Source organism: Miniopterus natalensis, chromosome 18, assembly GCF_054644295.1.
Source record: "Miniopterus natalensis isolate mMinNat1 chromosome 18, mMinNat1.hap1, whole genome shotgun sequence".
Lineage (NCBI taxonomy): Eukaryota > Metazoa > Chordata > Mammalia > Chiroptera > Miniopteridae > Miniopterus > Miniopterus natalensis.
Window position 1 is genome coordinate 24,214,275 of NC_142098.1, and position 16,089 is coordinate 24,230,363.

General features: G+C 45.6%; 1 protein-coding gene across 1 annotated transcript in view; it reads right to left on the minus strand.

Moving 5' to 3' along the window:
* Positions 1 to 16,089, minus strand: part of HYDIN (HYDIN axonemal central pair apparatus protein) — a 241,291-nt gene that overhangs the window by 98,425 nt on the left and 126,777 nt on the right. Inside the window, 7 exon segments of the mRNA XM_087827374.1 lie at positions 821 to 998; positions 1,631 to 1,768; positions 4,003 to 4,212; positions 4,477 to 4,564; positions 4,566 to 4,594; positions 6,660 to 6,741; positions 7,445 to 7,582. Coding sequence (XP_087683500.1) covers positions 821 to 998; positions 1,631 to 1,768; positions 4,003 to 4,212; positions 4,477 to 4,564; positions 4,566 to 4,594; positions 6,660 to 6,741; positions 7,445 to 7,582 — 863 coding nt within the window.

Sequence of the window (16,089 nt, forward strand, 5' to 3'; positions counted from 1 at the left end):
GAAAATTAGGATTTAATAGATGATTATCAACAGTTGAGTCAGTGACTTTGGGGAATGGGGTAGGAGGACAGGCTGAGGTGGAAGGTTTAGTCTGAAGCTGCTTAGGGAATGTGGAGTTCAAGGAGCCTGAGGGGTTCAGTAGGAAGAGGAGTGAGGGGTTTCTCTGGCCTTTGATCCACAAGAAAGAACCAGAGTCTATGGCTATAAAAGAGCTGCTCACCTGAGCTTTGGGATCTGCCAAGACAGAAACTGCCTGGTACAGAGGGATAGCTCTGGAGGCCAGACGCTATCAGGAAGTCCTTGGCGAGAGATGTGGGCAGACGGTGAATAACAGTCTAAATTAGCCTCCGAACTCGGTAAGGCCCCAAAGGGGTCAGAGCCTTGGTTGCCTTTCAGTACAGTTTATATTTTGAGAAGTGTACTCCTTGCAGTAAAAGCAGCCTTTGCGTTCTCAGTGGGCACCTGTGAGTGTGCTCCTAGGGAAGGGCAGAGGGGAGGGGGAGCACAGCTGGAAGGAACGGTGCTGGAAGAAGAGCCTTGGGAAGTGCAGTGTCCTGATGCCTCTGTAAGTAATTCAGTGATGGCAAAATTGACCAGGGGATCTTAATTTGGGACCGCCATGGCCATGTCTTGTCTCACTAAACTCAGGTCGCCAAGGCAGTTTCAACTCTCGACTTTTTTGCAGTTGAGGAGTAACACAGAAGGGAACCAGCAAGGACCTCTCAAGCTAACAATGCGAGTAGCTTTCAACCTTCGAACAAGCTAAGCTAACGCGCATGGTTTGCTCCCCGTGGGGAACTACAACAGCGGGTAGTCGTACCTTTGAGGTTTCTGGGGAGATCGAGGTAGATTCGGGGAAAGATTCCCTCTCCACTCAGTGTGATGTTTTCTGGGTCCAGGTGGGCGATCTGTATCTGGAAACTTCTTTCAAAGACCTCAGGTACTCCAGGTAAGTAGTAAACCTTCAACACTTGCTCATTAAGCGAACTGATGAAACCCTGTGGAGCAGAAAGACCAGAGAGAACTTTAACATTGGCGATGGGCCCCGCGGATGGGCTAGAGAGTCCCAAGGGCCAATGGTGCTGGGCATTCTCCGCCCACAGACCTCCCCAAAGATTTATTTTCATGGTGAGAAAAATTCAACAAGGCTTCCTTCAAACTGAAAGATTAGCACACTACGTACAAGAAACTACTTCCTGCATTTGCTTTGAAAACCAGTTTGGCTCACTAAAGTCTACTGGTGTTTTCACCACCTGCTAATGAAAAATTGCTCTTATTTGTTGAAATCAATGGACAGGAGGCCCTTAGCTTCAAGGAATTACAAGGGAAGTGTGAGGACATAGTAGAAATACACTATCTTATAATCATGAAAAAAAATCCATGGGATTGTATCGTCTCATTCACTGCTGGACCCCTGGTGCTTGAACTCGGGACATACTTGTTTAGTAAATGAGTGGAGTGCTTGGATTTATTTATTTTTCTTGCTTCTGAGAGCTCTTTAGTTTTAATTTTAATAACACCATTCCCATAATCCTGGCAGCGAATGTTTAGTGAAATGTGACGTACCTCTGGGGTGTGGCTTGTAGGTTTGAATTTGGGCCCCTCTGACCATCATCAAATGGCCACTTACTGAGACAGGCAGGATTAGTGGCACTCCGGGCAGAAGGTTGTCCAGTGAAGACTGGTATTTGGTCAGCACCTTGAACTCGAAGCCAACTTTCCCAGTGTTCTTCAGCGTGATTTTATTCTCTGTGACCCGGTCAAACAGCTTGAGCAGAGGGAGGAAAACAGTGATCCCCGTTACCACCCTTTGGGAAGCTGCTATCATCCCAACAAAGGTGGCTAGACAAACGTGCCTCACAGACGCGGATTTTATTTCTCATGATGTAGACGCTGCCAATTCTCATTTTAGTACCACAAAAAAGTGCCGACCGGGGCTGGAGGAGCACTAGACCCCTTACACCTGGCTCCACCTTAGTTCTAACAATTCATATAGTTCACTATGGCTGTGGGATGAGCATCTCACCTCCCCGGACTTCAGTTTCTATATCACAAAGTACTTACATTAGAGGATCTTAAGGTAAACTTTTCTACACCAAGAAGATTTGCTCTTTTAAAAAAGATTTGAGTTCAGAATGTTCTAGAATGAATTTTTCTATTTATATGGCAAGACATAGGAATAATAGGCCAGACATGTCCTTTTTCCCGAGATTTTGCTCACATAATTCAGCAGCTAACCAGCAAGTCCAATAACCACAAACTAAGGCCACTTTAGGGGTTCTTAGGACAAGCTCAGGCAAAGACCAGCTGCTTTAAAAAATACCCTCTGAGTTCAGCCAGAACTACTTACCCAGAGTGGAGATAAGGAATGAAAGAGAATTCTATTTGGTTAGCATAATAAAAAAAGTCTCAATAGGTGTTGGGTGAATTTGATTTTAGCCACAATCTTTAACCTATAGACACACACACACACACATACACATATACAATTCAGCAATTATACCTGCAGTAGCTATATTATGGGGATCTAATCCTCATTAAAAATTTGATAGGAAATATGGTCTCTGAGTACATAACACAAAATCTAATTGGGAAGAGAAGATGTAAAGACATAGAATTAACTAGCAATTATTCCAAAGCAAAAATTAGAAGGTACATTATATTATTGCAAAGACTATATACTTAAGTGCCAGGAGACTATAAAGTAAGAGAAAGACAAGTGACAGTACGTGTAGGTTTGGGCTGGCAGGGTGCAGGACGAGTGGAATAATTTAAGAGTTAGTGTGCAGGCAGGAGGCGCTGGGATGAATTAGGGCCAGGGGGTAAAATAGCTTGGCCACAAATGAATGAATGGGCTATAATGGGGAATTATGAAGAACAAGGTTTAATGTAAGAATCATCAGTTAATAGAGGGGCTTGGGATACCCTCACCCAGTGGAGATACTTGGATCTGATCCAATGGGTGACAGAGAAAGGACCTCATGATGGAAGGCCTTCTCTGGCCCAAGCACGGTATTGACCGGTCACTTAAATAAGCACAACCACCTGGTGAGACAGGCATTGCTACTTCATTCCCATTTTATAGAAGAGGGAGACTGAGGCTTGGAGAGGTCAGGTGATATGCCCAAGGTGACACTGTCATTAGGAAGTAAAACCAGAATACTATCATAGTTCTTCTGACTACAAAACCATACTCTTTTCTCAGTACTATGTAGCTTTCCCAAATGCTGCTGGTTAACTGTTCAGGAATGGATGGGATAAAAATGCATTTTGGGGAAAATCTATCCAGCAATGATGTTTAGATGGGTTAGCAGTAGGAGCTAAGGATGCATTGTAATCCCTGGCTTCCATGGGGTCCATGGACCAGCAGCACAGGCATCACTTAGAAGCTTGTTAGAAATGCAAATTCTCAGCTCCACCCTGTATTTACTGGATCGGAATCTGCACTTGAACAAGATTCCCAGGTGACTCGTATGCACATGACAGTTTGCCAAAAACTGCCATAATAATTCAGGCGTGGCTTGATGAGAACCTGCAGTGTGATAACCACAGTGGCGCTGGGAAGGGAAAACGAACTCAGGGGTCCCACTGGGTGAATCAGCAAACCATGGATGCTGCAAGGATGTGTGTGGAGGCGAAGGAGAGAGTGCAGTGGAAAATGCAGTGGAGATCGCAAACCCAACGGATTGAGTCAGAAGTAGGGTCCCTGAGAGAAACAGAGAAGCTGGAATGGGCTTCTGGATTGAGAGGTAAGGTGCAAATTTTAGTGTCTAACAAGCTGAATTTCAGGAGACAGTGAGGAAAGCAAGTGATTACACTTGGCAGACAGTTGACAGTGGGGGGGATGATCACGGTTAGGGAGGCAGGGGAGGGATTAAGGATAAGGGAGATGGTGAGACTCTTGGCGATGGGGGGGGGGGGGGGCTCCAGAGAGATTAGAGCACCAGGACGATTACTAATGTATAAGGCAAAGGCAGGAAAGCTCCCGATGGGTGGCAATACCTGTAATCCATAGTTGATGTCCTTGGTGTCAAAGGAATAGTTGACCATGGATGCCTCTCCCCTTAGTGTTATCTCATAGGTGGGCCCTCCTTCCACTTTGCACAGAGCTTTAGCCTGTGCGATAATGTCACAGTGTCCATAGAAGGTGAAAGCTACCTGGAAGCTACTATATGGCGACAGCTCCCCGTAGAGGGGCAAAATATCAAACACCTGCAGAGAAAGTCATTCTGTGTAAGAGCATCTATCAGGACAAACGGCCTGCAAGAGGTAAGTTAAAGTTCAGTCCATCTATGAATTAATCCCTCACTTTAACTTCTTTGACTCCATCCAAGCAGACTAGCTCAGCATCCTAAAAATATATGATGGTCATGGTGGTAATAGTGCTCTGGCAAGATTTAAATAGCTAACTTGAAGCAGATGCTCAGTGACAAGAGTTAGTGTGTCAGATGACCTTAGGGCCCAGGAGGTGTTTACTTCTCCTCTGCCAACCGAAAGCATTTCGGCCCCTCCAGAGATCCACAGGGCTTCCTGAAACTGCACCTGGCCCTGGTTTGGCTCTATTTTCTGTTTCAGCAGAGTTCCCTTTGAATCCCTCGAACTTAGAGGTGTGAGGAAAAGTTAGCAAGCATTTATGATGGGGTCACCAATGTGCTCCTCCCCTCACTGGGAGAAAAATGAAGTGTGTTGTATATATTTCTAAGAATACAGGCATACCTCGTTTTATTGCGCCTTACTTTATCGTGCTCTGCAGATATTGCTTATGGGGTTTTTGTTTGTTTGTTTACAAACTGAAGGTAAGATTCTCCACCAGAAAAAAGATTTTGAATTCCTAAAGGCTCAGAGAGGTTAACAATTTTTAGCAATAAAGTAATTTTTAATTAAGGTATGTACATTTAAAAAAAAAAAAGACATGGGCTATTGCATACTAAATAGACTACACTATAGTGTGAACAACTTTTATATGCACTGGGAAACCAAAAAATTCAGGTGACTTGCTTTATTGCTATATTTACTTTATTGTGGTGGTCTGGAAATGGACTGCCATATCCCTGAGGTATGCCTGTAATACATTTTTTCCTATGGCGATAATTGGACAATTGCCCAAAATGTATGTACAAGGATGTTTACTGCAGTATTATTTATAATAGCAAAACTCAAGAAGCCCACTAAATACCTATCAATAGGGGATCACCTCAAATGAAGTGTACGTGGCGCTCTATCTGTGGAGGATGATGCAGTGTGTGTTTATGGACTAGAAAGGATGTGCATACAGATTACTGAGTGAAGAAGCACTTTCATTGATGTAAAATGACATATGCCATTGTATTACACCTGAAGACGTATGCATGTAAATTCCTTCAGAGATTTGCATATGCAAATAAATACATCTGAGAGGTTGGTTGCTAAAATTTCAGTAATATTTTTCTATAAATGATTGGATTTTGAGGATTTTTGCTTTCACTTTCCTGAATTCTTGAGTTTTCTATGACAAACATCTTTGGAAATAGAAAAAAATTAACATTCCAAAGACAAGTGTTTTATATACATACATATACTCACAAAATATTTGGAAAATACAGAAAAATTCAAAGAGAAATACAAATCAACCAAGAGATTCTACTGTAGATATATGAATATATGTGTGTATATATGTATATATATATTTGTATTCTGATTTTTCAGTTGACATTATAACATGAGGTCTGCTTTCCCATGTGACTAAATATTTTCATAAGCATCATTTAAAATAGTTTAAAAAAATTGAACACGTAGTATTTTTTATTTAACATATCAGAGATTGCGCCAAGGCAGTATATAAAGAATGTTCCCATTTTCTGCAAAAGAATTTCATACTGTAATTCTTGTGCAGATATAATTTAGTTTATTCAACAGGCCTCGTATTGGTTGGAGTTATTTTCAAAAAAAATTTTTTTTTTTTGCTTTTACCAGCAAAGCTGCAGTGTACAAGAATAGTTACACGTCTAGATGTAAATGTGAAGGTGTATCTGGAGAATAATTTCCCTGCAGAGGAAGTGTGCACTTTAAATTCTGATACATTTGCCAAATCATATGTCACTGAGGCTATGCCAACTCATACTCCTACCCACAAGGGTGACAATGCTTGCTTCCCCCACTCTGCCACTGCAAATCGTCTATCCTCATGGACATACAAGAATTCATTTTTCCATTTTTTTTTTTTTTCCTATTTCTAAAGTGTTGTAACAAACATCTTTGTATGAAAATATATGCGTCTCCAATGATTTGCTTTTACATCATTCTAAGAGAATTTAAGGGTATGAATTTGTAAACTCTCTTGATTTCCTCTTTGTTTTTACTGTGAAATTATTGAGGAAAATATTTATTTCTCCTCTTATAGCCACTATCTAGGGGCTGAGAAGAGCATGAGATCACTAAGGTTTAGAGGAAACTAGTTTTTCCATTATAGAGAAAACCTACTGCTGAGGTGTCTGGGCTTTCACTGAGGTGTTGGCTCTGTAGGTGTTTGGTTGGAACCTGACCAGGATAAAGTTTCGCAGCCTCATTGCAGCCAAACCCCAGCGTTGCCCTTGCCACTCTGCTCCTGGATCTGCCTCTGCCTCTGCTTTATGGGAAGGACCCTCAACTTGCCAATCCACCCCGGGGAAAGGAAAGCGTACATCTGAGATGATCAGGCTGGACACTTCTGCTTTTCTGTGTTCTCTTTCTTTAGACCTAATATCTTCATCCACAAAGACAGTCCTGGGGAGTTAATGAAATGTAGAGAATCACTCGTTTGGCAGCCATCACAACACACCTTCAACATGAGAACCCCGTCTTCCTCCCTCCACTGTTGTGCCCCAAAGAACAAATGGGGTTCTCACTCAAGGGGAGCCTTTCTCAAGAGGTCAGTGGTCAGTGCTCTGTCACTCCCTGCCCCCAAATAAGCAGTCCAGGGCATCAAACTGGTCAATTTCCTGTAGGCCCAACCCTTCTTTCCTGGCCTATCAAGCCCATGTCCGACTTACCAAAAGCTCTGGGAAGCTCTGACAATCCTTCAGACAATTTGAATGTATCTTCAGTGCTCAGTGTTAAGTTTCATCGTTTAATGGAGCATTTTATTGTGAGGATATAATGTTTGACCAGTTGTCCTATCCTCCTCTGCTTGCTATCCTTGACCTGACCCTGGCTGTAGACCTTGGGCAGCTGGAGAGGGCAATGTGGTCGGAAGGGCTCAGTCCCCCAGGACGCAGGAAGCTATGGCCTCCTGAGGGCAGAGATGACTTTGAACTCCATATCCCAGATGCCTATTCCGGGCCTCACACATAGGAGGCACTCATTAAACTGTTGACGGGTGAGTGGTTGGATGAATAAATAAGGGATGAGTTTGAGAATGTAAGTCAGTGCAGAGAGAAGAATGCTATTAAAAAAAAAAAAAAAAAATCCATTCTGGCTTTGCACTTACTTAACAAAATCACTTAGATCAATCTCAGGGGATGCTACTGCTGAGACTTCTGGCGAGCTGGAGGAGGCGGAGGTCACCAGGATGGCTTCCACCTGCGACTGGAGGGCACTGTAGGGCTTCCTCAACCACGGCACAAATCTACAAATGCGTGGAGAAGACACAGTCACATCAGCTGTTGCAAGTCAGCACCTGGGTGGGCTCTCGGTTTCTGAGGCCACATTCCAAATCCTAGACCGGGCAGGTCCAGAAGGAGCTGCCCTACACCCTTCCTCGTTCAAACCTTAGCTGACCTTTCACTTTCTCCTGCAAGTTTGCTGCCCGCCGCTTTCCAGTCTGGGTTGAGGGTCTCTTCTCTGAGTACTCATAGCCCCTGGGTTTCCCCTCTCACACTTACATCTCTGGTCCCTGGCAGGCTGTGAGCTTGCTGAGGACACTGTATCTACTATGTCATAACACGGTGCCTGGAATGAAGTAGGAGCTCAGGCATGGCTACGAAGGAATGAGTCCAGGATTCTGCTCCCAGCGAACCAGAAAGCAGGGCCAGGCCTAGGGTGAGGAATGTGAGGCACTCACTCTCTGGTCCTGTAGGTGCAGCTCAGCCTTTGCATGACCCTGCCTCCTACGTCTTTTCTCTGGGGCCTCGACTGCTCCACCCTGGTCCTGGCCCTGCCAGTTTGCTCTACTGCCACTCAAGTTCTCTGAGCAGAGGACAGAGGGGGAAATTGATAACTGTCCAGGTCTCACTGACTGGAAAGGCCTCTGGATGCCACAAACGCCAGAGTGGTGGGGTCACCCCCATTCTTCTTGTTCCCCTCAGGGTCCGTGTGGCCTTTTAGGGACTCCTCCCCTCCCACATCTCAGGCTCTTGATATTAATTTCAACCCAGCGTCTCTTATATATCCATTCTGGCCCCACATGCACTTACTTTTTCTCAGGGGCTCAGCAGAAATGTCACTTACTGTACGAGGCACCAACACTCCTGTCCTTCCATGGAAGAAATTTTACCTCCCACATAAGTTTCAGGGCATTTCATCTGCACTCCTTTTAGGACACTGTCCACTCTCTGGCATGTACCTGAGTGCCACTTCCTAAACTTTGGACATTCCTCTGTAAACTTCATGATTTCTCCCATGCTGAGTATCACTTAGTGAGCCAGTATTCACTGAGGTATAATTTACATACACAATGCACTCATTTTAAGCACACGGTTTGATGAGTTTTTACAAAAAAAAAAATATATATGTATATATGAAACCACTATCATATTAATACACAGAACATTTCTATCACCCCCAAAAGTGCCCTCATGCCCCTGCCTAGTCCATCGGCTCCAAGCACTCAGCTGCTCTATATCGCCATAGCTTAGACGTGCTGTCAGCTGCACAGAAATGGAATTATTAATATGTGCTCTCCCATGTCTTACTTCTCTTGCGCAGTGGAATGTTTTCAGGGTCACATATGTTGCTGCCAGGAGCAGCAGTCCGTCTTTTAATCACTGAGCAGTATTCCATAGTATAGATGACTAGGGTGTTTATCCATCTTCTTGCTGATGGACACCTCAGCTCTTTCCAGCTTTTAATACGACGAATAAAGTTGCTGTAAGTCTTTGTGTGGACATGTTTTTATTCTTCTTGGGTAAATCTCTAGGAAGGGAACTGTTGGCTTGTATGGTATTTGTACATTTAACATTACAGGGCACTCCAAACAGCATTAGCTCAATATATGTCTGATTGAATGGACAGATGCATGGATGGATGGATGGATGGATGGATGGATGGATGGATGGATGGATGGACGGATGGTGGAATGAGAACAGGTAAGTAGCATGCAGGATAATTTGGCTGTTCTGCACCTCCACCTTCACTCTGCCCCCCCGCCCACCTGCCTACCCCCGGCATTGGAGAAGAGTGGAAAGCTCTTTTCACCTTCTACTGTGACCTTCCGAATGGCTTATTCCAGGCCAGATGTCTCTAGTTGACGTTACCTTAGGTGGAAACCACACCATTCTGGGCAGAGGACCCATGCTGGCTGGGTGCTGGGAAGCTCATTAAAATAAAGGTTCCTGAACCTCATCCTTGGGTACATTCTGATTTGGCAGGTCCCAGGTAGGGCCCAGGAGTTAGATTTTTAACAGTCTTCCCAGGTGATTTTAATGTATAGTCAGATTTAGAACCTACCATGGGTAGAAATGGCAACATGGTGGCTAAGGACTAGAGCTGATAATTAATATGGGGCTATCACTCAGCCTTGCCAGCCAGAGACAGTGAGAATCTGTGGAGGATAGTTCAGAGCACTTATTAAATCACCTCAGGTCAGAGAGATGCCTGGGGAGACTCTGTCAGATCACTGCCCCAACACAATAGCACTCTCTCATCCAACATGTGCACCCCCCTGGGATGCTGTGCTGAGTTAAAAAAAAACCCACAACATATGGGAAGATCTGCAAGGAAAACACAAAGCCGTAGCATGTCCACAGACCTGAGAAAAAACACCTCAGTTGACAATGCTACCTGGACAATTGGGAAGTGAGAGGTCTCTTTGGAAACAAGCAAAGGAGACAAGTTAGGCAGCCCTCCTGCTAACAGACGGAGCCACAGGAGATGGCAAAGCCTTTATCATAATGAAGGCTTCCACTTATCATTAAAGTTGAAAACCTGCTCCAAAAAACTGAAATAGAATGTTGGTAGAGTCTTTTTGGACCAGATTTCATTTTACCCTCAGGAACAGATGATTACTTTCCTGTTATGCTGACCCAAACAGGATTAGATTCAGTTATTTTTAAAAGAGAGGGCACAGCAAACAAGCAAAAAACAAACAAAAAAAAATCAATATTGCTTCATTTCTAGAGCTACCCATATCAGATGCACTGGAGGAGCCAGGAAAGAAACCCCTCTTTCCCCTTCAGCTGTGACAGAACCACGTAAATGTCAGCCACACTGTCAATCAGCCACACTGGTTTGGGCTCAGCAGTTTCCCTCTTCACATTTTATTTTCAATTTTTGGTAACTTTGGATCAATACATTCTTTGGTGCTGCAAATTTAAAAATGTCCACCACCCTTATTTCCTGTTCTCCCTTCTTTGGAAGCAGTGGCCCATCAAAATAAAACCCAAACAACATGTATGTGTTTCAGTTAATATTTTGTGCTGTAGTTCAGACAATATGTGGAGAGAGAACGGTGTATGTTGGATATCTGCCAAAGATGAGGTCTCAAAGTCTCTTGTAGTGGACACAATGACTTCTAATTCATTGATTCGCTGGACCTGGGTTCTTGGCGTGTCCACTGCAGAGGGGGAAGACAGCCACAGCTGGATAAAAAGGTCCTGCAGGTGTGCTGTCTGGCTCATATGCTATTTAATACTTTTTGCAGTTACAACTGTAACAGATGCTATGGGCACACGGTCTGTATCCCCGTTACTAGAAGGCGCACCCATGTCCTGGATGCCGTGGGCGCTGGCTGCGCCTTTCTCTGAAGCATTGCCCTTGCTCGCGGGGCTGCCTGGGGGGTTATGTCGTCTCACCCATTAGGGCGTGAGCTACAGGCAAGGATTGATGGGGGTGAGGACAAGCCCAGCCTCGTCTCTGGGACAAACTCTGATGCAATTCGCACTCCAGAGCCGCCCTGGGTTCAGGCAGAGGCAAGACCTCTGAAAACCACGCCTTCCCAGAGTGTTCCCCTCGCCCCTGTATTGCTTCTTTTACTCTCTTCTAATTCCTCCTGAGAGCTCTCCCTCAATAAATCACCTGCCCCAAATCACCATTTCGGGCTCTGTTTCTCGGGAACCACTGCAGCATTGGATGATCCAATATGAGAAAGTCAATTCTTGTTTCAAGGGCCTCAGAGCCGGGGTTGGAATCAGAGACACGGGAATGGCTATAACTCGGGGTACAAGGGCTCTGGCAGCAAGGTGCGCAGAGTGCCGGTGGTTCCGAGCAAGGCTGTGGGGTCGCATGGCTCGGGTTTGATTTCTGGCTCCCCGTATGCGCACCATGCGGCCTGGGCACCGTGTTGGTGACAGAGCCCTCCTTGTCCGATTGTCGTGAGGGTGAGTTAGTTCAAGTAACAGACTCAGCAGGGTGCCTGGGTCATGGTGAATGCCCGTGCCCACGAGCCGTTCCTGTGCTGGGATTGGTGGGGCGCGCCATCACCCCTGAAATTCAGGTGAGAGCGCCTATTGGGGTTCAGGTGAGGGAGAGACCAGCGCCGCCGGGACGTGTGGGGAGCCTTCATGACGGGGCAGCCCATCGAACTGCATCTGGAGGAAGAGGTACTTCTGGGCGAAGGGTGGAAAGGATGTACGGCCTGGGGGACAGCTGCCTGTAAAGGAGAAAGGACTGAGGACCCGGGGCCTCCAGGTGCAGCGAGAAGCTTGCTGTAGATGGAGGGTGGGGGCAGGTGCCACATGGAAGCAGATGACGAGGATGGTGATGATGATGATGATGATGATGATGACTGGCAACGGGCGAGAGTCAGTGATGGCCAGCAACGGAGGCAGCCATGACAGGAAGGGGGACAGCAGCCATGGGGACAGGAGAGGGGCTGATCCTCTCCTGCCACTTTATTCCCTGTTCACACACACTGCTTCCTCCCGGCCCTGGCTGGGCTGAGGAGTTGCAAGGCACAAACTGGGGAAGCACAGGTGACCAAGGGTGGCCCTCACTGCTCCTCCACCAGTCTCAGCTCCACCCATTCTGTCCATTCCCATTCCTCCTCTTGGCCATTTAACTTCTGCTTCTCTCACTTCTTAAGCCTCTCCCTCTCCCCCTCCCTCTCCCTCTCCCTTTTCCCCTTCCTCTCCCTTTCCCTCTCCCCCTCCCTTCCTCTCCCCCCTCCATCCCTCTCTCCCTTCCTCTGGCTACACATCGCAAACCTGCTCCAGATTAGATAGGCCCTTGATTCCTGCTTCTAAAGGGAGCAGATTATAATCATGGCTTTAAAATCATGTTAAAAGTGGGCAAATTCCTGAGCCTCTCTGGGCACTAACATGAAGTCCCAACCCACATTTCCATATTTATTGCCTGGCTTTGTGGTCTTACACTCCCTGCACCTCCCACAATGGGAAGCAAACGACAGATGGAAACAGATGGGGCTGGCTCGGTGCCTTCCCTGCCAGCACGGTCTAGCTCTGCCACATGAGAAGGGGACGTGAACTGCAGATATACACCCATTATGGAAAGCAGTCTGCCTGAGCCTCTGACTTTCTTATGTCCCAAGTTGCTTCCAACTGGCCACCTGTGTTAAGGTGGAAGTTGGTGGGCCATCACTGAGTTGCTGAAACCCAAGTTACTCAGGCCTGAGGGAGTGAAAACTGTATTTTTAAAGGTTCTCAAAAGCAGTTGAAATTGGGGCTTCTAAAACAGTGATTCTCACTTTAAGAACAACTGACGCCTGACCCTCAACTGCAGAGTTCTGATTTACCTGGAGTCAGGATATCAGAGAGTCCCCGGCATGATTCTAATGTGCATTCAAGGCTGAGAATCACTGATTTATAAGATGGCAGCAAGGAGGACACAAAGAATGGTGATAAAATGAGCGCCCTACTGTGGTCTGAATGTTTGTGTCCCCCCCCAGTTTCATATATTGAGATCCTACCCCGAAGGTGATGGTATTTGGAGGTGGGGCCTTTGGGAAGTGATTAGGTCACGAAGGCTGAGGCCTCCTGATTGGGATTAGTGCCCTTATAAAAGAGACCCCAGAAAGCCAGCTTGTCCCTTTTGCCATGTAACCCACAGGAAAAAAAATGCTGTCTACGGACCAGAAGTGTGGGCCCCACCAGATACTGAATCTGTCTGCACCACGATCTTGGGATTTCCCAGCCTTTAGAATTGTAAGAAATAAATGCTCATTGTTTGTAAGCCACCTGGTAACTGGTATTTGTTACAGCAGCCTGAACGGACTAAGACAGGCCCTAATTAAGTAACTATCCAACAGTTACTCATCACTTACTCTCTACCAGGCCTTATATTAAGCACTTAATAAGGACTGCCTAATTAAATCTTCACCACAGCTCAATGAGGTAGGTACTAGGATGGTCCTCAGTCTTCAGATGAGGAAACTGAGGCTCAGAGAGCAGGTGGCTGAGCTAAGGTAGCCTGGCTCCAAAGCTCATACTCTTAACAACTTTACCGGACAGTCTAGCTGATCAACAGGTGAGGGCTTCTCCTCCATGCCATGCCATACCCATGGCAGTGACTCCAAAGCAGGCTTTTTCATTTTAAAAGTAATTGAAATCCATGACATAAAGAAGATACAATGTATTTTGTAGAACCTTGTTTTTTGTTTTTGGAATAGGAGGGACCCATCCTGATTATATCTAGATAAGGAAAGGAAAGGCACAGTTGCCCTTGCCCTTGAAGAGACTTCCCACAGAGAGTTTTGCTGTGAGGTGAGTCGTGGAAGAATGTGCCCAGAATCTACCATGAAGCTCTCCAGAGTGATTTCTGTGAGAAATGGCCATTTCTATAAAAGCTCCAGAAGGTGTCCCCACTGCTGCATGCTCTTAGGCAGCCGAACATGGAGGCTGGGAAATCTCCCTTATAATCAGCCTCAAAGCTCTTTAGAAATATTTTCAAAACAGAACGGTTTTTAAAGTCAATTTCTTTTAAGGTCCAGTCTTCAGTAGGTGTAGCTGGCTTTGGGGGATTTTAATTAATATGAACACATAGATAAATCAACTGCGCTCCTTTTAAGAATCGGGTCGCTGAAAGAACCAAGCAGACATCACTTTAACATAGGTTCAGATAAACACTGATACTTTCCACTGACTTCTTCAGAAGCTGGCTTAGCTCACTAAATATCTAAAAGGCTGATGCCCTCTACCAATATTAGAGACATTGGAAAGATGCCTTAAAAAGAATGAATCTGTAATAAGGTAACTAGAGTTCTTCTATAATAACATAAAAGCTGTACAAAAAGTTTTGTAACAATCAAAACTGAAATGAAAAACATCCCAATTAATTTCTCTATGGGGTAAAAAATACGGTATCTCAGGAGATTGGGCTGAACTGAACTGCAAATAGAAGCAGAATAAACGATCCCTAAGATGGTGATCACTTTTAAATTAAACATGAAGAGAGTGAAAGGTCTCCCTCTGCTAAGCCTTGAGTCACTTGCAGGCCAACTACAAAGGTAAGAACTTGTTTCTGGAAGCTCAGATTTGAGAAATGGCTTACAGCCCTCCTGGTTAGTCCCAGAGGCTAATCTGATCCCCTGCCAGATAGATTAGCTGGCCCATCCCAGCAGGAGAGGAGATTCTAGATGGATGGGCTACAGGAGGCCAGGAGATGAAGGGCCTGGGAGGATTTCAGGGGCTTCAGCATGGAGTATAAGCAGGTCTGCTGGAGGTCGACCTCGCACTGTTCTCTTTCACAGGAGGCTTCAAGTTCACTAATAATGTCACACTTAGGATGGGGGTGATGCAACATGGACGTCCATTTCATTCTTATTCTTAGACTATGTATTTATGTTCTATACACTTTTGCATGTATGATGCAATTTCACAATAAAGAGAGAGGGGACGACAAGGAGTGTGTGAAATAATGAAATCATTTCTGATCTTTCAGTGAGGCGGTTTCAGTTAAGTGAAGGGCCAGAAGCCACCTTAAACCGGGTTGGGGAGTGAATGGAGGAGACGAGGGTATTGTTTTCTTACGTTGCCTTGTACAGGGCCGGTGCTTAATGCAACAAGGGGATTTAGAGGAGGCCTTTCTAACACGTGGAGCACTGGCACCGGGGGCAAAGGTACAGAGAGCTCGAGACAGGGTGAGGGGCAATTGCTGATAGACAGGAGCACAGACAGAAAGCTTGGCCGTGGAAAGCAGCAGGCCTCAGAAGGCAGGCAGGAGATGATGCAAGGGCAGCCGGGGGACAGTGATCCGCCCGGTGGGCCAGGGGCAAACAGGCGGGGCAGCTGTCCATAGAGCGCGTAGGAGCCCGAGGGAGGGTGCTGAAGGAAGGCCGTGGACCCTGCCCACCAGCTGGGTGCCGAGGAGGGAGGCTGAACCGAGGAGAGACGACGCGACCAGGCAGGCTAGCCTTGGCGACGTTCACGACCAGCCTCACCAGAGGATGGCAAATTGCTTTCTAAAGGGACCGTTTCAACAGACACGCTCACTGGCAGTGCCGGAGCTGCTGTGGCTCCGTGTCTCCAGCCGTGCTTGGTGCGGTCAAGTTTAATTTTAGCCACGCTTGGGGGTGTGCAGTGGTGTCGAGCTGTTGTTTTAACTTCCGTTTTCAAGATCACTAAGGAGGCGGAATCTCTCTCTCTATCGGCCATTCCTAGTTCCTCTTCTGTGAAATAACTGCCCGTGAGCTCCCTTTTTGAAACTGAATTATGTTTCTTCTTCTTCAAGGCATACTTTATAGATTATGTACACTTATAATTTGAAGATGATGGCCATGCTAGAATCTTCTTTCAGTTTGTGACTTCTCTTTTAATTTAAATATTTATGGTGTCTTTTGATGACTCAAAATTCTCCAATTTAATGCAAAAATTATGAATAGTTTCATTAAGGTTTTGTGCTCATGCATCTTGTTTAAGAAATTCTTCCTTGTTCGGAGATCACTGTCCTACGTGTTCTTCTAATGTAAAAACTTGGCTTTCACATTTATACCTATCCACCATCCTCACTAAATTCTTTGGCTAA